This window comes from Physeter macrocephalus, chromosome 19 (genome assembly GCF_002837175.3).
Source record: "Physeter macrocephalus isolate SW-GA chromosome 19, ASM283717v5, whole genome shotgun sequence".
Taxonomy (NCBI): domain Eukaryota; kingdom Metazoa; phylum Chordata; class Mammalia; order Artiodactyla; family Physeteridae; genus Physeter; species Physeter macrocephalus.
Genome location: NC_041232.1, coordinates 8,359,102 through 8,384,807, shown reverse-complemented (window position 1 = coordinate 8,384,807; position 25,706 = coordinate 8,359,102). Strand labels below are relative to the sequence as shown.

At 43.6% G+C, this 25,706-nt stretch overlaps 1 protein-coding gene across 1 annotated transcript in view; it reads left to right on the top strand.

Annotated features, from left to right (window-relative positions):
* Positions 1-23,722, top strand: part of ANKRD13A (ankyrin repeat domain 13A) — a 41,146-nt gene extending 17,424 nt beyond the window's left edge. Inside the window, exons 2-15 of the mRNA XM_007115605.4 lie at positions 2,732-2,864; positions 3,669-3,793; positions 5,998-6,043; positions 7,545-7,688; positions 8,374-8,563; positions 12,341-12,407; positions 13,768-13,849; positions 15,488-15,549; positions 16,293-16,423; positions 17,087-17,244; positions 17,945-18,058; positions 19,082-19,242; positions 20,783-20,850; positions 21,695-23,722. Of these exons, the coding sequence (XP_007115667.1) occupies positions 2,732-2,864; positions 3,669-3,793; positions 5,998-6,043; positions 7,545-7,688; positions 8,374-8,563; positions 12,341-12,407; positions 13,768-13,849; positions 15,488-15,549; positions 16,293-16,423; positions 17,087-17,244; positions 17,945-18,058; positions 19,082-19,242; positions 20,783-20,850; positions 21,695-21,890 (1,677 nt within the window). The 3' untranslated portion in view covers positions 21,891-23,722. The remainder of the gene's footprint in view (positions 1-2,731; positions 2,865-3,668; positions 3,794-5,997; positions 6,044-7,544; positions 7,689-8,373; positions 8,564-12,340; positions 12,408-13,767; positions 13,850-15,487; positions 15,550-16,292; positions 16,424-17,086; positions 17,245-17,944; positions 18,059-19,081; positions 19,243-20,782; positions 20,851-21,694) is intronic.
* Positions 23,723-25,706: the final 1,984 nt, after the last annotated feature.

Below are 25,706 nucleotides of genomic sequence, written 5' to 3'. Positions count from 1 at the left end.
TTTCCTCTTTGATTTCTTCACTGATCTCTTGGTTATTTAGTAACGTATTGTTTAGCCTCCATGTGTTTGTGTTTTTTACGTTTTTTTCCCTGTAATGGATTTTAATCTCATAGCATTGTGGTCGGAAAAGATGCTTGATATGATTTCAATTTTCTTAAATTTACCGAGGCTTGATTTGTGACCCAAGATGTGATCGATCCTGGAGAATGTTCTGTGTGCACTTGAGAAGAAAGTGTAATCTGTTGTTTTTGGGTGGAATGTCCTATAAATATCAATTAAATCTATCTGGTCTGTTGTATCATTTAAAGCTTGTGTTTCTTTATCAATTTTCTTTCTGTATGATCTGTCCATTGGTGTAAGTGAGGTGTTAAAGTTCCCCACTATTACTGTGTTACTGTCAGTTTTCTCTTTTATAGCTGTTAGCATTTGCCTTATGTATTGAGGTGCTCCTTTGTTGGGTGCATATATATTTATAATTGTTATATCTTCTTCTTGGATTGATCCCTGATCATTATGTAGTGTCCTTCCTTGTCTCTTGTAATGTTCTTTATTTTAAAGTCTATTTTATCTAATACGAGTATTGCTACTCCAGCTTTCTTTTGATTTCCATTTGCATGGAATATGTTTTTCCATCCCCTCACTTTTAGTCTGTATGTGTCCCTAGGTCTGAAGTGGGTCTCTTGTAGACAGCGTATGTATGGGTATTGTTTTTGTATCCATTCAGTAAGCCTGTGTCTTTTGGTTGGAGCATTTAATCCATTCACGTTTAAGGTAATTATTGATATGTATATTCCTATTACCATTTTCTTAATTGTTATGGATTTGTTTTTGTAGGTCCTTTTCCTTTCTTGTGTTTTCCACTTAGAGAAGTTCCTTTAGCATTTGTTGTAGAGCTGGTTTGGTGGTGCTGAATTCTCTTAGCTTTTGCTTGTCTGTAAGGCTTTTGATTTCTTCTGTTCTTCTGCGTCATTTATTCTGCTATTGATTCCTTCTAGTGTATTTTTCATTTCAGTTATTGGATTGTTCATCTCTGTTTGTTTGTTCTTTAATTCTTCTAGGTCTTTGTGAAACATTTCTTGCATCTTCTCGATCTTTGCCATTCTTTTTCTGAGGTCCTGGATCATCTTCACTATCATTATTCTGAATTCTTTCTCTGGAAGGTTGCCTATCTCCACTTCATTTAGTTGTTTTTCTGGGATTTTATCTTGTTCCTTCATCTGGTACAAAGTCCTCTGCCTTTTCATTCTGTCTGTCTTTCTGTGAATGTGCTTTTCCTTCCACAGGCTGCAGAATTGTAGTTCTTCTTGCTTCTGCTGTCTGCCCTCTGGTGGATGAGGCTATCTAAGAGGCTTGTGCAAGCTTCCTGATCAGAGGGACTGGTGGTGGGTGGAGCTGGATGTTGCTCTGGTGGGCAGAGCTCAGTAAAACTTTAATCTGCTTGTCTGCTGATGGGTGGGGCTGAGTTCCCTCCCTGTTGGTTGTTTGGCCTGAGGCAACCCAGCACTGGAGCCTACAGCAACTGGAGCCTACCCTGCTCTCTGCTGGGGCTAATGGTGGACTCTGGGAGGGCTCACGCCAAGGACTTACTTCCCAGAACTTCTGCTGCCAGTGTCCTTGTCCTCATGGTGAGCCACAGCCACCTCTGTCCCGCCTTTGCAGGAGACCCTCCAACACTAGCAGGTAGGTCTGGTTCAGTCTCCTATAGGGTCACTGCTCCTTCCCCTGGGTCCCTATGCGCACACTACTTTGTGTGTGTCCTCCAAGAGTGGAGTCTCTGTTTCCTCCAGTCCTGCTGAAGTCCTGCAGTCAAATCCCGCTAGCCTTCAAAGTCTCATTCTCTAGGAATTCCTCCTCCTGTTGCCAGACCCCCAGGTTGGGAAGCCTGACGTGGGACTCAGAACCTTCACTCCAGTGGGTGGACTTCTGTGGTATAAGTGTTCTCCAGTTTGTGAGTCACCCACCCAGCAGTTATGGGATTTGATTTTATTGTGATTGTGCCCCTCCTACCGTCTCATTGTGGCTTCTCCTTTGTCTTTGGATGTGGGGTATCTATTTTGGTGAGTTCCAGTGTCTTCCCATCGATGATTGTTCAGCAGTTAGTTGTGATTCCAGTGCTCTCGCAAGAGGGAGTGAGCACACGTCCTTCTACTTCGCTATCTTGAACTAATCCTCCTCTCTTTCAGTATTATTTGCACACTAGTAAAAATCTCTAATATGAGTCCAAAATCAATTATTATTCAATGGTATATCTTACATTAGAATCACAGGCTAATTTGTCAGATTCTCTGATACATTATCTAAATCTTACAAACATTGAAAATGCCATATTACACAGAATACTACTAAAGTTAACACAAAAATGAATACTGTGGATTTGGATTTGGTGTATTTCATCTTTCTCGTATTTAATTCTGAACTGTCTTAGGATTAAATGACATTTACCATCCACAGCACATTGAGGGTACTGCCTCAAGCCTCCTGGGCTTACCTTTGCAGGAGAATGGGGAGTCCTGTCTCAGTAGCCTGAGGTTGCTTTTTGGCCCAGATGTGTCAGAGAGATTCTTCTGCCACCACTGTGAACACGCCAAATCCCTTCTGTGTGATGCTATGTCAACAGGGTTCTCCCAGACCCTCCTATTTTTAATTTTTATACTGAATATTATCTCTCAAACTCCTTTCCACGTTTTTATGTAATATATCCAATTATATAAAGCCAGTGCTTACTTTACAGAACGTGGAGGCTCTGGATCCGCGAGGTCGAACCTTATTGCATCTTGCTGTTTCTTTGGGACATTTGGAATCTGCTAGAGTCTTGCTCCGACATAAAGCAGACGTTACAAAAGAAAATCGCGAGGGATGGACAGGCAAGTATACTTGTAAAATAATTTAAAGCCTTTCATTTCGTTTTCTTTTTCTGAATAAAGGCCAGTTTCAATCCTTCACTCCTATTGTCCCAAGTCATCTTTATCTTAAGACTCTTTCTCTCTTGGAACTTGGGGCTGGGCGAGAAGATGAGAGCCTCTGATGCTGTTGGCTTGTCTGCAGCACAGTGGTCTGAGTTATGTCCTGGGCCAAGAGCCCTGGGTAGAGGGTGACTCCTCATCCGGAAAGCGGCTCTACATGCATCAGACATGAGTGTGAAGGCCGGATTTCCCCTGAGGAGTGTGGTGGTCACGCCAGCGAATCCATCAGGATAGACAAAATCAAAAAAATTATAGCTGAAAGTAGTAGTATTTTCCAGTGAAATCCTGGCACTTCACTTGTTTTGCACACTCTCATACTACTGGTCAGAGTAATTTTGAGTTGACTGAGCAAGGATATACATAACACAAACCCTACCTGCCCATCTCCACAGTTATGTGATCACACAGTGAAAGCCAGCTCTGAAGACACTGTCAGTATTTCAGAGCCAGTGGTAAGAAAGGGGGGAAAGGGAACGATGGCAGGGTTTGCTCAAGAGGCTAAGAGTACTATGTTCTCTTCTCAGTCAGGTGAGGGCTAGAAGTAAGTAGTCATGGTCATAAAGATCAGGGGGGGCTGCAGCCTGTGTCCCACTTTGAAGAGAATATTGGCCTTTGATCCAGATAGATACTTTTCATAGTGGCTTTGGAATTTGTCAGAAAGTGTGAGAATACAGGGGGATCAAATTTCACTTTTTTGCCTTCCAGTTTTGCATGAGGCTGTGAGCACCGGTGATCCCGAGATGGTGTACACAGTCCTTCAGCATCGGGACTTCCACAACACATCCATGGCCCTCGAGGGAGTTCCCGAACTGCTCCAGAAAATTCTCGAGGTAGCCATAAAAATTGACAATGCCATCATTGGAGTTAAATGCTGACACAGCAGCTGCAGACACAGTTTGACATCCTTGTGTGCCTTCCTAAAGAGTTTTATGAGTCGTGAATACGATGTATTGAATACCAAATAGCATTACTCCTTGCTTTTCCAGCTTGTTAAATGTATGAAGTCTTTCACAAATTACATTTCCGGGACATTAAGACTTACTCTTTTAAGTGTTATTTAAAAATTAGAACTAAAGACAAATGGACATCAAGCAATTAATTTGTCTAGCTGCCTGTTTTCTTACAAGTAGCATCCCGAGCTCAGGTCATCTTGGGGAAATTGTAATGAACATTGTGACTATATGGGGATTTTCAGGGCCTGTGGAGGCTCAGAAGTCTGTGTGCAGCTCTCCTTGACACCCCTGTCACTTCTAGCCATTCGTATTTTGTGACTTCTAGTCCATTCCCTTAATTTATTTACAGTTAGTGGCTTTGGGGCAGTTTATCTCTCTTGTGAATGATGTATGGGCTCTGTGACACTTAGAGAATTTTCTTGAAAGACTTTACTTCTAGGCTCTTGGATTGTTTTGGATGATGGTTAGTTACCATTCTTCAGATAACCTTTGTCACTTGCAATAACCGTCTTATTGGTCAGCCGTGTGCAATATTCCCGAGGCAGCAGGAGACGAGAAAGTACCAGCGGTTCAATTTTCATGTTGTTTATTCTCAGTTTAAACACAGAAGTGAGCTCCCCAAGTATTTCCAAAGATATTTGCTAGATAAATCGGCTTTCCACATTTCTTGAGAAAAATTAACAATTCTGTTGAGAAAAGGAATAACTTTGCTGTGAGACACTCACTGCTTGTTATCTGAGCACTCTTCTTAAAAAAAATTTCTGTGACACAAGCTAAATCCTGCCTAAGACATTCATTTCACACATACTACAAAAAAACCGTCCACGAAGTATGAAATTGTTGTATCCATTGTTTTTAAAATAGGTGTGTGTTTGAGTGCACAAAGATCACATAGATTTGTTTTCTTATCTAACTCACTGTAGGAGGAGCTAAAAACATCATTTGTCCATTTGACAAAGCAGAAAATGACTTATTTAACATGGAGTCACCCACACTTAAAAAATTCAGTATAAAAGACTTTCTTAAAAAAAAAAAAAAAAAGACTTTCTTTTTTTTTTTACCTGTATTGATCCGTAGCAGTGAACTGCACTGAGTTGTATTCTCTGCTGGAGGTTATAGACAGCCCACAAATAACATGGTGCTTGGTGGCACCAGAGGCCGTGCATGACGGCTTGTTTTTCAACAGCGTCTCCTTGTTACGTGTCCACATTTCTCATCCATTGCCCCTTGGAGTGTCTTTCACCCATCATTGGAATCTGGTTTTTCTTGAGCAGAAAAACATCTGGAATTTCTAGCATTTTTCTTCCTTCATGCTAACTGTTGGATTTCTTAAGTAGCTCTCCAAGAACCTTCTGTAGGAATTCATAGTAGGTCAGAAAATCATCCTAAACAGGCCTGCTGTGGTGGTGTGAAACCTCAAAAAGCCAAATCCTAAAACTTCAAGAGGAAAGTGGGGCAAAAGTCTTCTGTTAACTGGAGGGAAAACTCAACTTTCTGGGGGCAGTGATGTCTCGCAGCCTCTTGGTTTCAGAGTGGTCTGATAAACACCATGCACTTCCCAGCACACAAAGCCTTTCACGGTCAAGTTCCCCGTAGAAGAGATGGGGTCCATGCTCCCTTTTCTCTGCTTAGACCAGCCTGTGACCCATATTGTGTGGTGGTGCTTGAGCCCATCCTCCTGGCTCATGGGCCATTACTGTTAGGAACACGGTTGAGCCCCTAAATCAACTTTGACTTTATCTCCCTCCAACCTTGTCACTTGCAGTTAACTTTATTAACTGTCTAGACATATTTTATATTGAGATAAAATAACAGCCTGAACATAAAATAAGGATTTAGTTTGATGGGTTTGCAATTTATGTTTCTTCTTATCTTCTCTGTTCTTTCTCCCTCTCCCTTTTAAACAACCCTAATAAACCTTACTGTGTTTGTGTTTAGTTAATGGTACCAAGGGTAATTTATTTTATTTTATTTTTTATTTTATTTTTTAAAAATTAATTTTAATTGGAGTATAGTTGATTTACAATGTTGTGTTAGTTTCCGCTGTAAGGAGTAATTTATTTTAAACCTTTGTCCTTCAGGCTCCGGATTTCTACGTGCAGATGAAGTGGGAATTCACCAGCTGGGGTGAGTGGCTGTGGCCTTGAAATTTATTTAGCTTGAATATAGGCTTATATAACTTTTTATAAAAGTTATATGTATTTTTTTTAATCTAGAAAATGAATAGATGAGAATAAGGGAAGACAGTCACCCACAGTCCCACATAAGCACAACTGTTGTTAATGCTTTAGGTGTGTTCCTTCCAATCTTTTCCCGCGTGCATAAGACTTTTTTTCCCAAGCATTCATCAGTACAATATATAGACAATTTTGTCTCTTCCTTTTATTAGTTATCGCTGACGTTTATCCATATTATTTGTTTTTTAATATCTCACTTTAAATGGCTAAAATCTTAGTAAGATTTATCATAAATCAGTTACTCATTTCCTTGTGGAGTTCAACGCGATCCTTTTAAACTTGTTTTTCTTTCCTTTTCTTTTTAAATTAATTATTTATTTATTTTTGGCTGCGTTGGGTCTTCGTTGCTGCGCGTGGGCTTCATAGTTGCGGCGAGCGGGGGCTACTCTTTGTTGTGGTGCGCGGGCTTCTCATTGCGGTGGCTTTTCTTGTTGTGGAGCACGGGCTCTAGGCATGCGGGCTTCAGTAGTTGTGGCTCGTGGGCTCTAGAGCACAGGCTCAGTAGTTGTGGTGCACAGGCTTGGTTGCTCCACGGCATGTAGGATCTTCCGGACCAGGGCTCGAACCCGTGTCCCCTGCATTGGCAGGCGGATTCTTAACCACTGTGCCACCAGCGAAGTCCTAAACTTGTTTTTCTAAGGAAGAAGATGAGATGAATATTGGAATAGCTTGTTTTTAACAAAATGGATGTATTTCTCCAAAATCTTATGTAAGACAAATTGACTGACAGTAATTTTCCTAGATGTTCTACTTCTGTTTCTTGTAGATCAGTTAATGACAGTTTCTAACTCCCAGATTTTCAGCTATTTTCACTTCCAGACTTCCCTTTCAGGCAAGAAGTCATATTTGTAATAAAACATTTAAATGAAGTAAAAAGTATATGAAAGAACAGAACTTCAGGTTCTTCTATGAAACTGAGTTCTTTTTAATGCAAATAACCACTCTGATCTCAGTTTTTGTTTAAAAAGCAGCATATTTTAGACATTTGATGTCTTGAATGGTGGGCCTGCCAGTATAGGGGGGCCTCAGCCAGATGGCGAGAGTAGCATATGTGGATAAGGACAGCCAGATGGATGCACTCTAGCCCTGATGGTAGTCAATGAGAGGGGTTCATTTGGGATTGAGAATACTCTTGGGAAATTGATTTAGCGTTTTCTCTGGACAAGACATAGATCTGCAGTTTTATAAACAGCTGTAGCACAGAAAGTCCGTTTTTATTTTTTAAGAATGACTCCTTGTATTGTTAAGCGTAGGAGCCAAGCCCAGTTCTGTATGACCGACGCCATCTTGCCACTCCTGTCCTTTCATTAAAGTCAGAATCCTGATTTCTGGGGCCTGGCTGTTCTGCTTGGCCCTCAGGCTTTTCTCAGTAGTACACTTCTCTTCTCCAGTGCCCTTGGTTTCCAGAATATGCCCGAATGATGTCTGTCGCATTTGGAAAAGTGGTGCCAAACTGCGTGTGGATATCACATTGCTGGGATTTGAGAACATGAGCTGGATAAGAGGGAGGCGGAGTTTTATCTTTAAGGGAGAAGGTGAGTGGTTCTGTTTTAGTAATCACTGCTCTTCCTAAGTTCTGAGTGATTTTTTTAACCATCAAAATGTATTCACATTTATGTGCCTTTTCCGTGCCTGTCTCTGGGGCATGTTTTGTTGTTGTTGCTGTTATTCTTATTAGTTATTCAACTCTCAATTTCTATATCTTATTTCTTATCTGGATAGTTCTCTTGCACATATCATTTACCACCCAACACTGTTACCCTCTTGACATATGACGTTCCTAAACCTCTGAGTGCAAGACTCTGTCTTGTATCTCTTTATATTGCCTCCATAATCAGGCATGGACCCCTAATGGAGGGTGAGAAATGGTGTGGCTAACCCAGTGTTGTGCATAAATAATTTATATTAATTAGGTAATCATATATTTAAAGAAGTACACAGATGAAATGTGTTGCTAACAAAAAATACAAATTATTTAAAAAGTCTGCATCTTTGGGGAAGATGGCCCAGAGCCTCCTCTGAGTTATGGAAAGTTGGCCAGATCATTCCTGGGCAAGTAGGTAATCGATAATCAATAGTCTTTAGGTTTTATCAGATAGCACCAGGGAGTGGGGGGGGATGGGGTGTGTGTGAAACATGTTGCAGTTTAACATACAAAGCTTCTTTGGTTTTGCATCTTCCTTGCACTGTGCTTAGTTACGCCCTTGTTTCCATGAGCAGACAACTGGGCAGAGTTGATGGAAGTCAACCACGATGACAAAGTGGTCACCACCGAACACTTTGACCTTTCCCAGGAAATGGAGCGCCTCACTCTGGACTTGATGAAGCCAAAAGGCAGGGAGGTTGAGAGGCGGCTCACAAGCCCAGTCATTAACACCAGCCTTGATACTAAAAACATTGCTTTTGAAAGGTATGGATTTAGGTTCTGCATTTTCACATCTAATCCCTTTACTGCCATCTTTAGTGCCATGTATATATTAATTGGAAAGTATGGGTGGATTGGGATTTTTCTAATATGGTGTAAGAAACACTAGTGGGTTTTAAAGTTGATCTCTCCTCTAACCAAATAAACCACAGCTGACATCCTCGACCATGTATCATTTTTATGGCACATTGGTTAAGTCTTGGAGAAATGTCTTCATATTCTTTTATGGGCCCTTTTCTAATGGATTTTGCTTGAATTTTATTTCTGTGTTTGGCAGTCCACAAGACTCCCTAGTCCCAAATCATGGAGCTTTGAGTTTCCGAGGTAGAATCGGTCCAGTACTGAGTGTGGTTATACTGATATTAGTCAGTCAAACACACACTTACCATACAATTCAATGTGGTTCTCCCCCTCATCCACCTCGTGCTTCCCCATGAGGCCTGATAGTTTAGAGCAAGAGTCTGGAGGGGTTTCAGTTTCATTCCAGACTTTATCTGGAGAAATCTCTGGGGAGGTCTGTGCCTTGGTTAACCCAGGTAAGAACACCATTTCTGGGCCTCTGCCTGTGGGCGGAGCTGAGGCGGGGAGGGCCTTTGTAAGGGGGTGGAGGCTGTCATAGCTGTTGGCCTGAGTGCTTCTACCATAGAACACATCGAACTGAGGGAGTCTGTAAGAGCCCTGAGTGTTTGCCTAGGATGTCACATCCAGCTCTCTGTAAACCAAAACAGCGTAGCCTGAGCTGACATGGACACTGTTCTTCTGGATTTAGGCTTTCTTTTCTCTTAATGAATATACTGACTGTTCTCTCTTTTCCTTTTCTTCTTTGTTTCCAGTATAAAATTTATTAATAAAACTGAGAGTCTTCGGTTTAGTCAAACATAAGGTTTAAGTGCCCCTTTCCGCTAATTTAGATCAAGCTGTGGAATTATATTTGCTGGTAGCAGAAGAGAAAATGCCAGGTATGCTGCTGCTTTGGGAGTGACACCCCCTGAGGCAGGGTCAGTCCCCTGTCGCCAGCCTCCTCGCACTGGCCTCACCAGGTGACAGACTGTCTTCCAGGGACAGCAAGGTTTAGGGACTGACCGTGGCTTTACCTGGAAGGGTCTTGGGAATACATCTCCAGTCTTCAGCATTCACCTCTGCAGGCTGGGAGGGCACGCCAGCTTAGGGCTCTGCTCGTAAAGCTGGAAGACGGGGGGAGCCGAGGGCTGGAGGAACCTGGTGCCATCGGCAGGGCTGCTAACTGTGCAGCTCTGAGCAAGCGGCTTCATCTTCAGGTTCCTGTTTTCCTCAACTGAAAAGAAAAAAGGAGTGAATCTCGAGATGAAATCTCAGATGTCATGAGAGGAGCCACTGTTCCCCCTAGTTCAGCAGCAGAGTTGTAGCGTCATTGTTTGCTCTGAAGTGTAATTTACAGAGAATGTGATGGTTACTGGCTGTTACCCAGTGGAGGGTAGACAGCCCCCCTTCCATTTGTACTGAGTTACATTTTGTATTCCTGTGGTCCCGGGGTTTTCAGATGGTTCAGGCTAACCCTCATTTTGTGAGCATCAGAAAGTTGCTGAGAGGGAATTTCTAGAAGGCACCTGCTGTTTTTGGTGGTGCTTGGAATGAAATAGGTGCTCAGTGAGCTTCTCGTGGTTCAAGCAAGGGCTTGGGCCCCTCTTGAGGGTGAGGTTTGCTGCTAGAAAAAGTGTGCTTGCCCGGTTCTTACCCGAGGTGTGAGCGAGTGTTCAGCTGATTAAATTTGGAAGATGTGGGCCTGTTATATTACGATAGTCTTCTTCATCCCTTTCTTTCTCCTAATCTTACTGTGAGCTTGATGCTTGCAAAGGAATACTTTTGCCCGAGTGAATTTTGGGCCTGCGGATATATACCCTCTGGTTGCAGTTTGGATTTGTCTCTCCTCTGAAAGGTTCTGCTCTGCCCACCTTAAACAGAGCATTCGCTGCCACCCTCAGAGCCTTTCTCCACATTGTGTGGCAGCCTCCGAGTCCCAGAATGTGCTAAGCGGCCTTTGGCATGGTGGTCTCAGTGGAGACGGGCAGAGGTGAAAATGGCAAAAGAGGAAGCTGGGTTTTCTCCTATCATTATCAGATGCCTCTGCGTGTACAGTTAATCAAGGAGCCAAGGATTTATTAGAATCTTGGTTTTAAAATAGGATGTAGATGTTGAGTTTAATAACTAAGCTGTCAGAGAGTGGATGTGGGGAAGGAAATGGAGCAGCCAGGATTGCAGATAGAGCAGATGTGGGTGAGTGAGGAGCATGGCAGTTCCCAGGGAGAAAGGGCGGCTCTGATTTCTCAGCATCCACGAAGGATGAAGTGGAGCAGACCTAGTCATCCTTCAGTCCGAGTGCCAGAAAGCGATGATTTCCCGTGCCAAGATACCAAGTTCTTAGTGAAAGACAGGAACTGAGGATTGAACTGTTCGCCCAAAGGAATATCTTGATTTTCACTGATCGCTGACTAAAAGGGGACTCAGGTTCATTAATGAGGCAGGTGCGCTCCCTAAATTTGTTTCTGGAATGTAAATTGGAGATAGCTAGCATGTGGTATCATCCCTTTAGGAGTCCTCTCTTTCCCTCCATCGGTCACGTTGTGCTAACTGTGGGTAATGAATAGGAAAGTTAAAGCTCTGGTCCCTCCTTTCTCTGATGGATTGTAATACACACATAAAACTCCGCATACCCTGTCTGGACTAATTGCATTTACCAAATCTCATTAGAAGAAAAGCAAACTGTTTGGAAACACAACACGTAGATAACCTCCTCCCGGCCACCGTTCTGGAGCTTCCTGCGCGGTGTCCTGCTTCACCCTGGGGTTGGAGCAGGAGGCAGGCAGTTGCCCGACACAGGCCCAAGTGCAGCAGTCACAGTGGAGCTGGCATGTGACGTCCTAGACAAAGGGGCAGTCTGGGCAGGGCTCCCCCGGGAGTGGGAGCATTTCCCAGGGTGAGCTGCTTTGAAAAAGAATCACAGCCTCTTGGCCGCATTTGGCTCCTAAATGCATTTTTTTTTCCAGGAGTATATTGAGTTGAGTAACTGGGTGTTTGGGCACTTTACCAATGCTACAGCTGCTGCTGAAGTGCTGGGCTGCTTTAAAAGCAGTTCCACAGAGCTGGACTCAACGGCTGGGCTGAAACACTGCTTTTGATATTCTTTTCCCCCGCCTCACCAAACCTGATGACGCGCGCGACTCCGAAGCCTTTTTGCAGGCACTAATGGCTTCTGCAAGCAGCTCTCCACAGTGAGGAGTTCCTGCCCCACCCGTGTTCTCCCAGGAGCAGGATGGTCTGTGCCTCACTGTTCTAAGAATTCCTCGACTGAGATACTGCTGCTTATGGGGATAGAGCCACTGACTATCGGTGCCCACGGCTGGGTTGACCCAGATGAACGCTCTGGCCCAGATACCACCTTAGTGGCGAGCCCTTGGACGCTGGTCATCTGCACTCACTTCTTGGGGACAGCTGTCCAATAAATGTCACCACCTTTGTTGCCTCTGCCGGCAGCTTTCGTAAAGAAGCCAAGAATGGAGGCTTTCTCTTGCCGGGGGTGAGGCAAATGGATTAATAACTGTGGGAGGGGGTGGGGGATGCTTGAGCCATCTGTCGTTAATAACATCCTTTTGTGGACAGTAGGACCCTAATTTCCAAGTGTCCTTCAGTAACTTAAGCTGGGGGAAGAAACCTATAAAGGCTGCAGGGATAAATCTGAATGGCATATTGTACATGTGGAAATTTGTGGTGTTCACTTTTTATCAGAACTAAATCCGGATTCTGGGGCTGGAGGACAGATAAAGCAGAAGTTGTTAATGGTTACGAAGCAAAGGTAAAAGGAAACTCTTAAAATAAGATTTAATATAGCTATTTAGCTTCTGTGCAAATGAGGAGTCTGTTCAGATTTTGTCATGCATCTGTGCCATGGAGGTGCTCTGGGGAATAAGTTCTGTCTAGTGTGTCTCTTCCTTGGATTTGTATCTTATTTGACTTTCGGAAAATGGAATAGACCTCCATGTCCCAAGGAGGTCTCTAGTTATGGCAAAGAGAAACTATGTTGTAGAGAAATGAGTCCAGGTACCAGTTGTCCTGGTGGGAGTGACAATTCCTTTAATTCTTTAAAAAAAAAAAAAGAAAGAAAAGAAAAAGAAAGGACTAGATTTAACATGCTTGTTCATCTTTTTTAATCACCTGAGTGGGTTTAAAAAATATATATTGTAAAGTAGCTTTTATGAGTCTCCCAATATTTTTAGTCAGCCTAATTGTAACCAGTAGGCTTCCAGCCCACTTACATGATGTCAGTGAATTTAGAAGATAGTTGTCATAGTGGAGACGACAGTTGCTCGAGTCATCTGGCACTGTGTCAGCTGGAAAGCTGTTTCCTGGCCTCTCGTTAGCCCTGCAGTGCACCGGGGATTGATGGCTCACAACGGTGCTGCCAGCAGCTGCAGGGTCCTCTGGTGACCTCTGAGTGAGCAAAGAAAGCTTACGTCACACTCAGTGAGATGCACTTAGAAATAGTCCTTCCAGTGCTGGGTGCGTTTCCTGAATCTTTAACCGTTGGGAATCCACGTTTTGGCGCATACAGTTAATTTTCTGTGAACCGTGATGTTTGATTTTCCAGACCCCAGTATATCCTTCAACCAACCTTGAAAACAGAGCATTGACCCTGGCAGTTAAAATAATGTGAGGTCAATATACGGAATACCTTTTAAATAGTGGCTTGCTGGTTTTCTCTAAATCTTACCAGTGTAGAGAACCTTGTGTTCCTTCCTTTTTCCTTCTGTCTGATGGCTGTCTAAGTCGGTCTGAGTATAAGATTACCACAGATCAGTCCAAGTACACGATGCAGGTTTGGGCCCCTTAGTAGAAATCCAGCTGGGAGGCCTAAATTGCAGGACCTTCTTTGAGAGTGTTTAGCAACAAGAAGGGCAGGTTGGAAAGTACAGCCTGTCACCGTTAACTACTCAGGGGTAATTAAAAATGTCAGAGATGCAAAGTAACTGCTGATGCATTTCTAAGTTGGTAGCTGTGTATCTTCTCTGAAGGGTTCTAATGAATGTTAACCATTTCTTATTTTTATTTTGCTGGGTATTGTTTTGTTTTGGCTTCAGCATTCTTGCTCTTGCTATGCTTATTTGTTGAGTTTTGATTCCCCGTGTCACTGTTTCCTTTCGCACACATCTCTCAAGGTTTATACAGTGAACAATGTGAGTGTGATAACCAAAATACGGACAGAACATCTGACTGAGGAAGAAAAAAAGAGATATAAAGGTAATCTCCTCCCTTCTCCCTTTTAAAAAAAAATAAATTTTTAAATTTTACTTATTTATTTGCCTGCGTTGGGTCTTTGTTGCTGTGTGCGGGCTTTCTCTAGTTGCGGCGAGCGGGGGCTACTCTTCATTGCTGCGCGCGGGCTTCTCATTGCGGTGGCTTCTCTTGTTGCAGAGCACGGGCTCTAGGCGCGTGGGCTTCAGTAGTTGTGGCACGTGGGCTCAGTAGCTGTGGCTCACGGGCTCTAGAGTGCAGGCTCAGTAGTTGTGGCGCATGGGCTTAGTTGCTCCGCGGCATGTGGGATCTTCCCGGACCAGGGCTCGAACCCGTGTCCCCTGCATTGGCAGGTGGATTCTTAACCACTGCGCCACCAGGGAAGTCCCCCTTCTCCCCCTTCTTTTTTTTTTTTTTTTTTTTTTTTAGCCAGAGGCAACAAAGAGGAAGTCTTTGTTACCTCTGTTAAATTTGGCGGTTAATGTGATCAGGTCATGCCAATCCAAATTTCCTTTTTATAAAATTTTCCTTAGTCTGACTCGTTCTTGGAGGTCCTCCCCTGTGGTTGGCTCCAGCTGTAATTAAAGCCATTCACAGGGCTTGTTTATGTGTTATGCAGAACAATTGTTGGATTCGGTTGAAAAAGTGGATAAGGATATTGGAGAATATTTATCACTGGAATGAGTGATTTAGTCCAAACTATCACGATGAGAGACTTGGACAGAACTTGGGCTCTGAGCCGAAACATGGCCGTTACATGGCTGCCATATCCCAGCTGGCGCGAGGCCGGTTCAGGGCCGTGTGAAGTTACCCACCTGCTGTGCCTTGGTCTCCTCAGCAGTGAAATGAGTGCTACTTAGAGTCATCGGGAGGATTAGATGAGTTATTGCAGCGTGAGGTGAGCATGTGGCCATTATTAACTCACACCTCCACTACCGTTCCCATTAGTCCAGTTTGACAGGTGAGGAAGCTGAGGCCTCCGACCAGCCAAGGTGCAGTTAGAATCCAGATCTGGCTCATTCCTAAATCCAGACTTTTTCTACTATTCTGATTGAATTCTTATAACTATTGTTCATCTAGCTTAGCAATCCTAATAAAAAGTGTCCTAGAAAGAGTAAGGGGCTTCCCTGGTGGCGCAGTGATTAAGAATCTGCCTGCCAATGCAGGGGACACGGGTTCGATCCCTGGTCCGGGAAGATCCCACATGCCACGGAGGAACTAAGCCCGTGTGCCACAACTACTGAGCCTGTGCTCTAAAGCCCGCGAGCCACAACTGCCGAGCCAGCATGCCACAACTACCGAAGCCCGCGTGCCGAGAGCCCGAGCTCCACAACAAGAGAAGCCACCGCAATGAGAAGCCCGTGCACTGCAATGAAGAGGAGCCCCCGCTCACCACAACTAGAGAAAGCCCACACACAGCAACAAAGACTCAACGCAGCCATAAATAAATAAATAAATATTTTTAAAAAAATAAAAACAAAAAAGGATAAGTTAGCTGATGGCTATTGGGGATGATTTTATTGGCCTGTCCATAGATGGATTTCCTAATGCATGATGGAGAAACATAAAGGTAGGATGAGAATCTTTTTCTATAATCATAATTAAGGTATAATATTCGACATTCAACTTTTCCCTCCTCTGTAGCGGACAGGAACCCACTGGAGTCTTTGCTGGGGACTGTGGAACACCAATTTGGTGCTCAAGGGGTAAGTCGAAGTGTGAGCTTCCAGCACGGTTTAACAGGAGATGAGTTTTCTCTGCTTTTGGTGGCATTTACTGAATCCTGAGCAGACCACTTGATTTGAAAAGGCTAAAAATTACTCCCCATCTGGAATCTGAGATATTCTTTTGGAAGAGAATAAGATGAATGAGTCGTTGAAAATAAAGATTTTAGAGGCAGGTAGTGATTATAGAAATCAGGTGCTTTCTCTCCTGTTTTAAACTAGGCCCTCTCTATAAAAATGGAACTGAAAAAAAGGATTCAGGACTTTATATTTTAATAGAGCACCTGAACAAACATTTTCTTTCTCAGTCCTCACAATAACCATATGAAATTGCTGCCGTGGAGGTCACTGCGGGTCAGAAAAATGAAATTACCTTTCCAACGTCACAGGCTAGAGAAGGACAGAGCTGGAACTTGAACTTCAAATCTTCCAGATCCCATGTGCTTTCAGATATTTGTCTGTCTCTCTTTTTCCTTTCTATAATCAGGAGATAAAAGGAGAGTGGAGAAATGATTTGAAATGGAGAAATCCATTAGACTTGGTCCTGTAGTTTGGTAATGTTTGTCAATTTTCTTGTCCTGTGCAGTTAACTTAATTTTAAAAAGTTAATGACTAGAACTTCCTGCTCTGTAGCTGGTTAACATGTCCACCTCAGAGGCTGGGTGCCCTAGGCACTTGTCAGCATCATTTGGCATTTCTGACTCCCCTGAGTTCTGGCTTGGCAGGACCTCACCACAGAGTGTGCCACCGCCAACAACCCCACAGCCATCACGCCTGATGAGTACTTCAGCGAAGAGTTTGATCTGAAGGACAGAGACATCGGAAGGCCGAAAGAGCTGACGATTAGAACACAAAAGTAAGAGAGACTCGGCAGCCGTTGTCAACTTAACGGATTCTTGTTTGTTTCAGAAGTCGTGCTGTTTTCCAGTGTCATGTTTGGTCCTTCCTCTGTTCCCTTCCTTTAAAAATAATTTCAAATTACTGGAACTTCCCTGGCGGTCCTGTGGTTAAGACCCTTCCACCGCAGGGGGTACAGGTTTGATCCCTGGTCTGGGAACTAAGGTCCTACATGCTGCAAAAAAAAAAAACCAAAAAGAAACCCCAAAACAAAAATTACTTTATCTGATGAAAGGTAACAGTAGATTGCCCATCTTATTATTCGACCTTCTCCAAATAGAGTATAGATTGGATATAAGAATTCCTCATTTATTGTTTTTAACTGCCAATAAGCTTCAGCTGATCAAATGAAATGGTTTCCACCAGCTACCAGTTCTTCCTGCTTGCTATCGATTAAGGCTTGTAGCGCAGGTCATTTCCCCGGCTTGCCCGATTTCAGGGTGATGCGAGTTCTTTGTGGCTCTAATCCCTTACCAGCTCAGACGTAGGGGAGGTAAGATGACTGGGAGGGCTGGGGCGTGGGCCATAAGGAAGCTGGCGTTGTCTAGCCTACTGTGTAGAAGTAACGCAGTCTCCCTCTCTGAGGGAGACGGCCTCAGTCTTTTCTCATCCACTCCGGCAGGTTTAAAGCAATGCTGTGGATGTGTGAGGAGTTTCCTCTGTCTCTCGTGGAGCAGGTCATCCCCATCATTGACCTGATGGCCCGAACTAGCGCGCATTTTGCCCGACTGAGAGACTTCATCAAACTGGAATTCCCACCTGGATTTCCTGTCAAAATAGGTACCGTTCAATAAACCACAGGAGCGCCCATAGGTTCTGCCCGTTTTTGCGGGAGACAGAGTGTGCTTCAGGGAATTGGAGCACCTGAGGCAAAAGCAGACAGTAGACTTAACGGAAGAGGGCAGAGTTATCCTCTAGTTTAATTTGGTTTAAAGAAGTGTCATGATTCTTAGTTCATCTTGCATATTAAAATTAGGAGATCCCCCCCTCAGCCATCAGTTCTATTTACAGATGGTGCTGACAGATGAAAAAGGCATAAAAACGTGACACATTCATTGTTTTAATATGAAACCTTACTTAAGTGAAACTTCAAATTAAACTTATTATTTGAGGAAGACAGTTGACACTAAGATCCTTTGATAACGTTAATATGTTTCTGGGCTTGAATTAGTCTGCATGATACCACATATAATACATATTACTTGTGAGGAATTTACATTTTGGATAGTTGTATCCTGGCTCCTGTATCCTGTATCCACTTGAATCCTGGCTCGATCACTTACTGTGATCTAGGAGAAGTCGCTTAACCTTTCTGAATCTCAGTTTTCCCATCTGTATATTGGGAAGGGTTGTTATGATGATTAAATGAAATCATACTATAAAAAGTACGTGGCATGGTACCAGCATAGTAAGCGCTCAGTAAATGGTGGCTGTTATTCTTCTCAGTAAAGTTTATTTATAAAAGCTTTTATTTTATTAGAAATTCCCTTGTTTCATGTCTTAAATGCACGGATTACATTTGGAAATGTTAATGGCTGTAGCACTGCTGAAGAAACTGTATCTCAAAATGTGGAAGGGACCCCATCTGATTCAGGTAAAAAAAAAAAAAAAGTTGGATTATGTGATTTAAAAAAACCTCATACATTTAGTCATTATACTAATTATTCAGTTTGAAATTAGAGTATCTTATGAGTAGATCTCTGTCTTGAATGAAAGAAAGTTTTAGATTTAGTTTCAATTAAGTGAAAAAAACAATTTGCAGAATATGTATGACCCCACTCGAATTAAAAAGACAGCCTGTTCTTAAAAAACAACTTTATTGAGGTGTAACGTGTATGTAATAAAATACTCCCATTTTTAATGTGACGGTTCAATGCCTTTTGGCAAATGTATACACCCACGTAACCCCTACCACAGGCAAGATACAGAACATTTCCATCACCCCCCAAAATTTCCTCAGGCTCCTTTGCCATCAATCCAATTCAGATTTTGCATGCTATTGTAAATGGACTTATTTCTTAATTTTATTTTCCAGTTACTCATTGCTAGTATAGACACGTAATTGAATTTTTTTTTTTTTTACTGTGGTAAAATAGTGTTCTGTGTCTTAGGTCAGTTGAGGGATATACAGGCCTTTGTTTTATTATTATCATTTTTATTTTAAGTTTACAGATATCTTATATCTTCTTTCATATATTTACTATATTTCATAATAAAAAAGGAAAAAAAACCACACTGGTGTGATTGTGTGATATATACACATACACATCACATTCCTCAAAGGACCCACAAGTAAACACTGGTTACCTCTGGAATTTGGAAATAGGAGACAGGGTGTAGGGAGAGAGATCTTCACTTTTCATTTTACAGTCTTCTGTATATTTTTTGTGTGACTATGCATTTTATTACTAAAAAAAAAGTGAAGGCAAAAAGAAAAAAACAGTATTCCGGTACTTTTCTCTGTCAAGATTATTCTTACTTGAAATCTCTCTTACCTAGTAGCCAACCTTGATTTTAATCATTTTAATTTTTTTTAATTAAAAAATTTTTATAAAAAGTTGAAGTGGAAATTTATTTTACTAACTCAGGCACTGTACTGTCACCTTTTGTGTTTCAGCTTCCACTCTCACAAACTTTGAGGTTGATCAATCTGTGTTTGAAATTCCTGAATCTTACCACGTTCAAGACAACGGCAGAAACGTGTATTTGCAGGATGAAGATTACGAGATAATGCAGTTTGCCATCCAGCAGAGCTTACTGGAGTCCAGAAGAAGCCAGGTGCATTTATGAGAATAAATGGTGGGCCTTGGAAGCTTGGCCTCAGTTTGGCCTGTCTTTGGCTAACCTGAGAGACTTACTCTAAACGACAAGTTTGGCATATTCATGGTATTTACATGGGTTATTTTATATTTTATGTACCTGGTCTTTTATAAAAGCTTATTATATGAGACCATCTGCATAGCCCCAGTCAGCATCATTCACAGGATAGAGCCTGACAGACTTGTCTTTTCCTTATACTCACTGGTGTAGCTAATAATCTTGTATCTTTCGGAGCGTGCTATATAAGTTCCCAGTGGTGAAACAGTAAATTCTTGCTAGTTTACGCCATCATATTTTCCCTAGAATGTTATCTATGTGTCAGTAGTCTCATACAAAGGTATGTGGATTTTAATCCCAACTTCCTCCCCAATGAAGACCAGTCATTGCGTTGTGGTTGCTCAATAAGTGTGTGATGAAAAGGATGGTTGATTCATTGTTAAAATTGTTTTTTACTCAAGATGTTTCATTCTGTGGTAAGGGGCATAATCCCAAACTCTTGAGCACTAAGGAGAGAACAGACCAGCCTGAGAACAGTTGCCTCTTGTCTTCCTATGTGGTTCTTCCTCAAGGCCTCACCTTCCTGGAGCCGTCCAGGGCTTGAGGACAATAACTCCTCCGTCCCCTCCCTCTGTGGCTTCCTGCTCTACTAGAGTGGGATCTGCTTCTCCCTCCACTGCCCTTTGGTGTGGTCCTGGGCTCCTGTCGTCCATTTGTTTGTTCATTGGTTTCTTCTGTCCTTCCATCGTTCATTCGGCAGATGTTTGCACAGTGCCTGCTTTGTGCCAGGTGCTGGGAGTTCTTTGATGAAGCAGCCCCAGCGCCTGCCATCATGGGGCCGCTAAGCTTTGAGAATGGTACCCACACTCCAGTGTCCCCCCAGCTGAGGTTTTTGGCATCCTGGTTTTTTCTGAAGTCTCAGCTTGGGTAACATGAGCCCCGCCTCCCATGGACCCATTCTTAGAGCCATTCTGTTTTCTGAGGCTGCTGGGCCAAGGGCCAGACCCCAGTGCTGGCATGTTCCCCTGGAGAGGTTTCCCTCTCCTAGCCATCACTGTCCATCAAGTATGCGTTTCCTTTCCCTGTTGTAAGTGAGCTTATTTTTTCCCCCAATAGCTACATAAACCTCGTTGGCCATAAATTTTGAGAAGAGGAGTAGCCAAAATCAAAGACGACAAATAATGAGTTATGTATTCCAGTCTTGCTCTAGAAGAATTATCTGCTTTGTTCATTGAAACTTTGCCTGAGGTTGTTTTTAATACATTGACAGCTACCACCTTCTCATACTTGATATCAAATCAAGCAGGGTAGTGGACCATATACTATCTGACATTTGGGTGTCATTTTAGAGATAACCCCAGTCTCTATTAATTTTTCACACAGCTTTGTGGATAATGGACTTGTAAATATTTTTAATCTTGTTCTTGCTGCTTTCCTTTTGTTATCAGTACAACAGTTTATTCCTTCTAAGGGGTATTCGTGTCTGTCACGTCTTTCCTAGGAGCTTTCAGGACCAGCTTCTAGTGGAGGGACTGGCCAGGCATATACCTGTGACGCCCAGGACGAGAGGTGACTGATGTGACACTTGATGATTGACCCGAGGTTGGCACAGGCGCTTAGGACACGTGGCAGCGGGCCTGGCAAGAGAGACTTGATACAGTGTCAGCTCTCTTGCTTCCTCTTGGGGCAATTCCTCATAAAAGGAGCTCTGAACTCTCGGGGGCTGAGCTTCCAGGAACTGGTGATAGAATTGCTGAGCAGTTCACTAACCACTGCCGTGGGCAGAAAGGCACCCAGTAAATGTTTTCTGATCGGTCTGATCTTCTGCGAAGAACGTATGATCACAGAGGGTCTAGGTGCGGTCAGTGGGAAGTTTATACAATGTTAAGGATGGCGCCACTTTGGGGAAGGGCTAGAGATGATTAGATTATTATTATTATTATTATTATTTTTTGGCTGCACCACGTGGCTTGTGGGATCTTACTTCCCAGACCAAGGATCGAACCTGCGCCCTCAGCAATGAAAGCTTGGAGTCCTAACCACTGGACCGCCAGGGAATTCCCAGATTATCCGTTTTAAAAGGGGTTAAACTGGAAAGATTCATTTTACATTTTCCTGTAGTCTGGGCACATATGAAAACCTGTTGAAGAAGTTGGGTTTTGCTTTAAAATAGATCCAGGTTCAATTCCTAGCCCCATCACTTAGTGGCTGGGTGATCTCGGGCAGGTACGTACCTGCACCCAGCACCTACACCCCCAGAGTTACGTGGGATCGATGGCGTCGTGTACAGGAGGGGATAGGAAGCGCCGGGCTCGGCGCACACCGGGTCCGCGCTTAAGAAATATGGCTGCTGCTGCTGCCACGATGACGATGTCAAACCACTTTTTCTCTGCCCCGTGTCGTTCTCACGCAGGGCTGTCCAGGAGAGCCTCCCCACCGGCTCTGAAGGCCTGTGCCCCGGCGCCTCCCGTGAGACCAGCCGTTTTGACAGCGACCTGCAGCTGGCCATGGAGCTCTCCGCCAGAGAGCTGGAGGAGCACGAGCTGCGGCTGCGGGAGGAGGAAGCGGAGCTGCAGCAGGTCTTACAGCTGTCGCTCACCGAGAAGTAGTCCTTCCTGCCTCCCGCCCGGAGGCTCTGTCTGCACGCGGGCCCAGGGACTGTGCCTCACACGGTGCAGCAGCGGATGGCAGCCGTCCCCTGCTTTCCACAGAGGTGCGGGGCCAGGGCCCCCCGGGGCCCCCCGCGACGCTCCCCGGTGAAGGGGCTGGGGGCCAGCGGCCCCATCTCCAGGCTTGAGGGGAGGAGAGCGTCGTCACTTTCCATAGCTGTACTGGCTCGCAGGTCACGTTTTTACTACCAGCTTTAGATAAAAACCCAATCCCCAACCCCACCCCGCAGGTTTGTAGATGAATTTTTATCAAGGAGTGATAACAAAACAAGTTCTTGCGGAGTCAGGGTGCTTTTATATACAAGAGCAGCAGCCTTTGCAGAGTGTGGTGTATGAGAACTTGGGAGACACTTCTGTACAGTTCACCAAAGAAATGGATCATTTGTGCCATTCTCTTCTATTTTTACCTTTCTACAGGGTTTCTAGGGCACTGTCACTGTTCTACTCCATCCCCACCTTATTCCATTCCTTCCACACCCAGCTAGAGAGGAGATAAGTACAGGATCTATTTTATATTAGGTTTAACTATTTGCATCAAATTAAGATATACAGATGCCAACAGATGTTGCCTTAGCCTTAAAAATTACTAATGGTTTCAAACCACCTCACTCCTCTTTGAGGGATCTGATTTGAATTTGTAAAGGCAGTTCCTTTGAGAGCAGGATCCTCCAGGCTAAATCCAAGGCAGCTAATCCTGGCCCTGAAGGAGCATCTAGGAGAGCCCGAGGCTTGTTACTGAAGTGGGCAGGCTGATCAAAGGATCACCAAACCAGGGGTGTGTTCCAGGCCTTCTCTGGTGAAGGGTCTCCACGCAGAGGCCTAGGAAGACCTCACTACGTGCCCTGGGCGCACCTGAGAGGAAGGGGTGGGCTTGAAACTAGAAAGGGAGCTACAAACGGAACTCAGTGGCTCTGTATACAAAAGGGAAAATGATGATACTACGTTACTTTTTAGAGTTCAAATCAACATCTTTCTGGATGAATATATTTTTTAACAGAATCTTTTTATTATTTTTAAAAGATATAAAAACAACTACTCCCATCAGTAGCAATACAAGGTTATACATTTTAACCAGATTTTCTCAGGCCTTTTTTGGATACCCTTAGTAGTTAACTATTTTGTCTAACGCTTCTGTAAATAACCACCGCACAACATAGAGAACCTGGGGAATACGGCCGAGGGCACCCTCACTCCAGCCCGGCCCATATATTCATTCCTACAGGCTGCACTGAAATCACCTAGTAACAACATCCTCCTCCTCTGTTTTGCGTCCATTTCCTGTCGTGCTGCTTTGGGGACGGGAAGGGAAACAGCAACTACCGTTCCATTTAACGGCTGTATATACAGTTAGCACACTTAGCGTCGCCGGTGAAACGTTCCCAAAGAATTGTGCTTTTGATTCCATAGATGACCATCTGCCTTTCTTTTCATGGTCTGACCAAAATTCCTTCTCTGCACACGAGGCCAGTATATGCAGCATCATGCTTGTTTCAGATACACAGTTGGCATTTTGTTTACTTGGCGTTTACCTTGAGCCAAGATATGTCTTGGGAATGGCTGCAGTTGGGCCGCATCGTTTACTCACTAAGGTGAACAGAGGTAATCTCTCTGTTTGCATTCCATTGTTCTGCTTCCCCATGTCTTTGACTTTCTCCCCAGGAGGTCAGTTAACAAGGGACTGAACTTTCTGTCACCGTCACAGCAGTTTTCGATACGTGTTCACTCTTAAAATACAAATAAAGACTGCTTCCTTAGAGGGTGCTCGTACAATATTCTAGACAGCCTTTGAGTCTTTTTTTCTCTTCACATTTTTCTAGTCCCTTCCTGTTATGTATGTTACTGGCACATTAGAATTCCTCCCAGTGCTCACTCGTGCGTGACAAAGAGGGCACACTCCTCTCAGCGTCCTGCCCAAGTCACACAGTCCACACACCCGCACGCTACTCCTTTCCAGTGGAAACTCCACAGCCAGCATCGGGCCGCTCTGAGCACCTCTGCAGCCCTGGAGAGGGACTGTCTCTTGTGGAGTGCTGGAAGCCAAGCCAACATTAGCTCTCTCTAACCTCAGTAGATCTGCTCTCTCCTTTGAAGCCGAAGTGCTTTGTGAGGCTGCTCTTGGAAGTTCAGGTGATGATGATTCAGCCTCCTGGACTTGCGGTACACCTAAATATGTTGGTAATAAAACAAAAAGGCAGTGACCAGTAAAAATGTTTGGGTTACGGAAATGAGGCCTTGGTATTTCCAGAAGTTGTGAAGGACCTGCTTTGCTTTTGAGGGGCGGGGAGCGGGAAGTAAGCAATATTTTGAGCATTGTGAAAACTGTTACTCTTCTTAGGTCAAGACAAGCCATACCTACGGCTTATTTCATTAAACTAATAGTTTCTAACTTTATCTTCAGGGTTTATTAAAGCTTGGGTGGGCCATTGCCAGCAGTAAACTTTCATCGAGCAACTTCTGCACATAAGACAGTGCCGGGAATTAGGTACAGTCCTCCCTCACTATCTGCAGGGGCGTGTTTCCGGGATGCCCCATGGATACCAAAAACCTGTGGAAGCTCAAGTCCCTTATAAAGTGGCATGGTATTTGCATATAACTTACTGTATCCTCCTGAATACTTTAAATCATCTCTAGATCACATATAATACCTGATACAATGTAAATTATATAAATAGATATAAATACAATGTAAATGCTAATGTAAATAGTTGCTGGTGTGAGGCAAATTCAAGTCTTGCTTTTCGGAACCTTCTGGAATGTTTTTTCCCCCAAATATTTTTAATCTGTGGTTGGGTGAATCCACGGATGTGGTAATACAGAGGGCTGACTGGGTAACAAAGTTCCTAAGATACTTGCTCCACAAACAAGCTCATCACACCATACTTGATGAGAGGTGTCAGGGCAAAGTCTGCTCTAAATGATGACAGGAAAGAGACCATAACCACCAGCTTGGTCCCAGTTTCCTCCTGCACGCAGATGACATCAAAGATGATGAGTTGGACTACAGCAACTTCAAATGGCTGCAGTGCCGTGAATGATGGAGTTCAAAGTCCAAGCTAGGCCCATGTCTAGAAATGAGTGTGGCTGTAAGATTGAGCTCCTGTGGGAAAAACTGTAATCCACTAATAAGACTCCACGCCCCTACTCTCAAGCAGCACCTGCAGACTTCTTAATCTCAACTTTAAAGGAAGTTAAGATAGTGTTTGCTAAAATAACTTGTTTTTATGATTGGTGTAAATAAGTCGAATGTGTTTGTTAGGGGACATGGTATCTTGAATACAGTTTAGGAAAACTAGGGTTCAGCTGCTGCCCCTCTGCGCTCCTGAAGGTGAAAGGTCAGGAGAATAATTCCACTTGAAAATAGCAGTTGGTCAACCTCTGGTGCATAAAAGTTTTCGGTTTATTGCTCTCTCGCTCCTGGAATTGATGTTTTCATCTTTACTCATTTCTCTGAAATAAGCCTTTTTCTACAAAGGTTATTCTTTGTCCTCCTTTTGACTGAAATCTCATACTTGACAGACGGTAACACTGGGATGACGATGCAGGCTGGGTTTTGGATCTGTATGTGGAATAACTATTGCAGGGTGGTTTCAGAAAACTGAACATCATCCAATTACCTGGCTGGTGATTACTGGGCAAACAGCAGGTCACAAGGTTTATGGGCCTGACAAGTTTTTACCGTTTCCTTTTAAAACTCTAAAAACGGCAGTAAGTTTTTAGGCAGATATCAAAACATGGCATCCCAGATGAGGCGGGGAT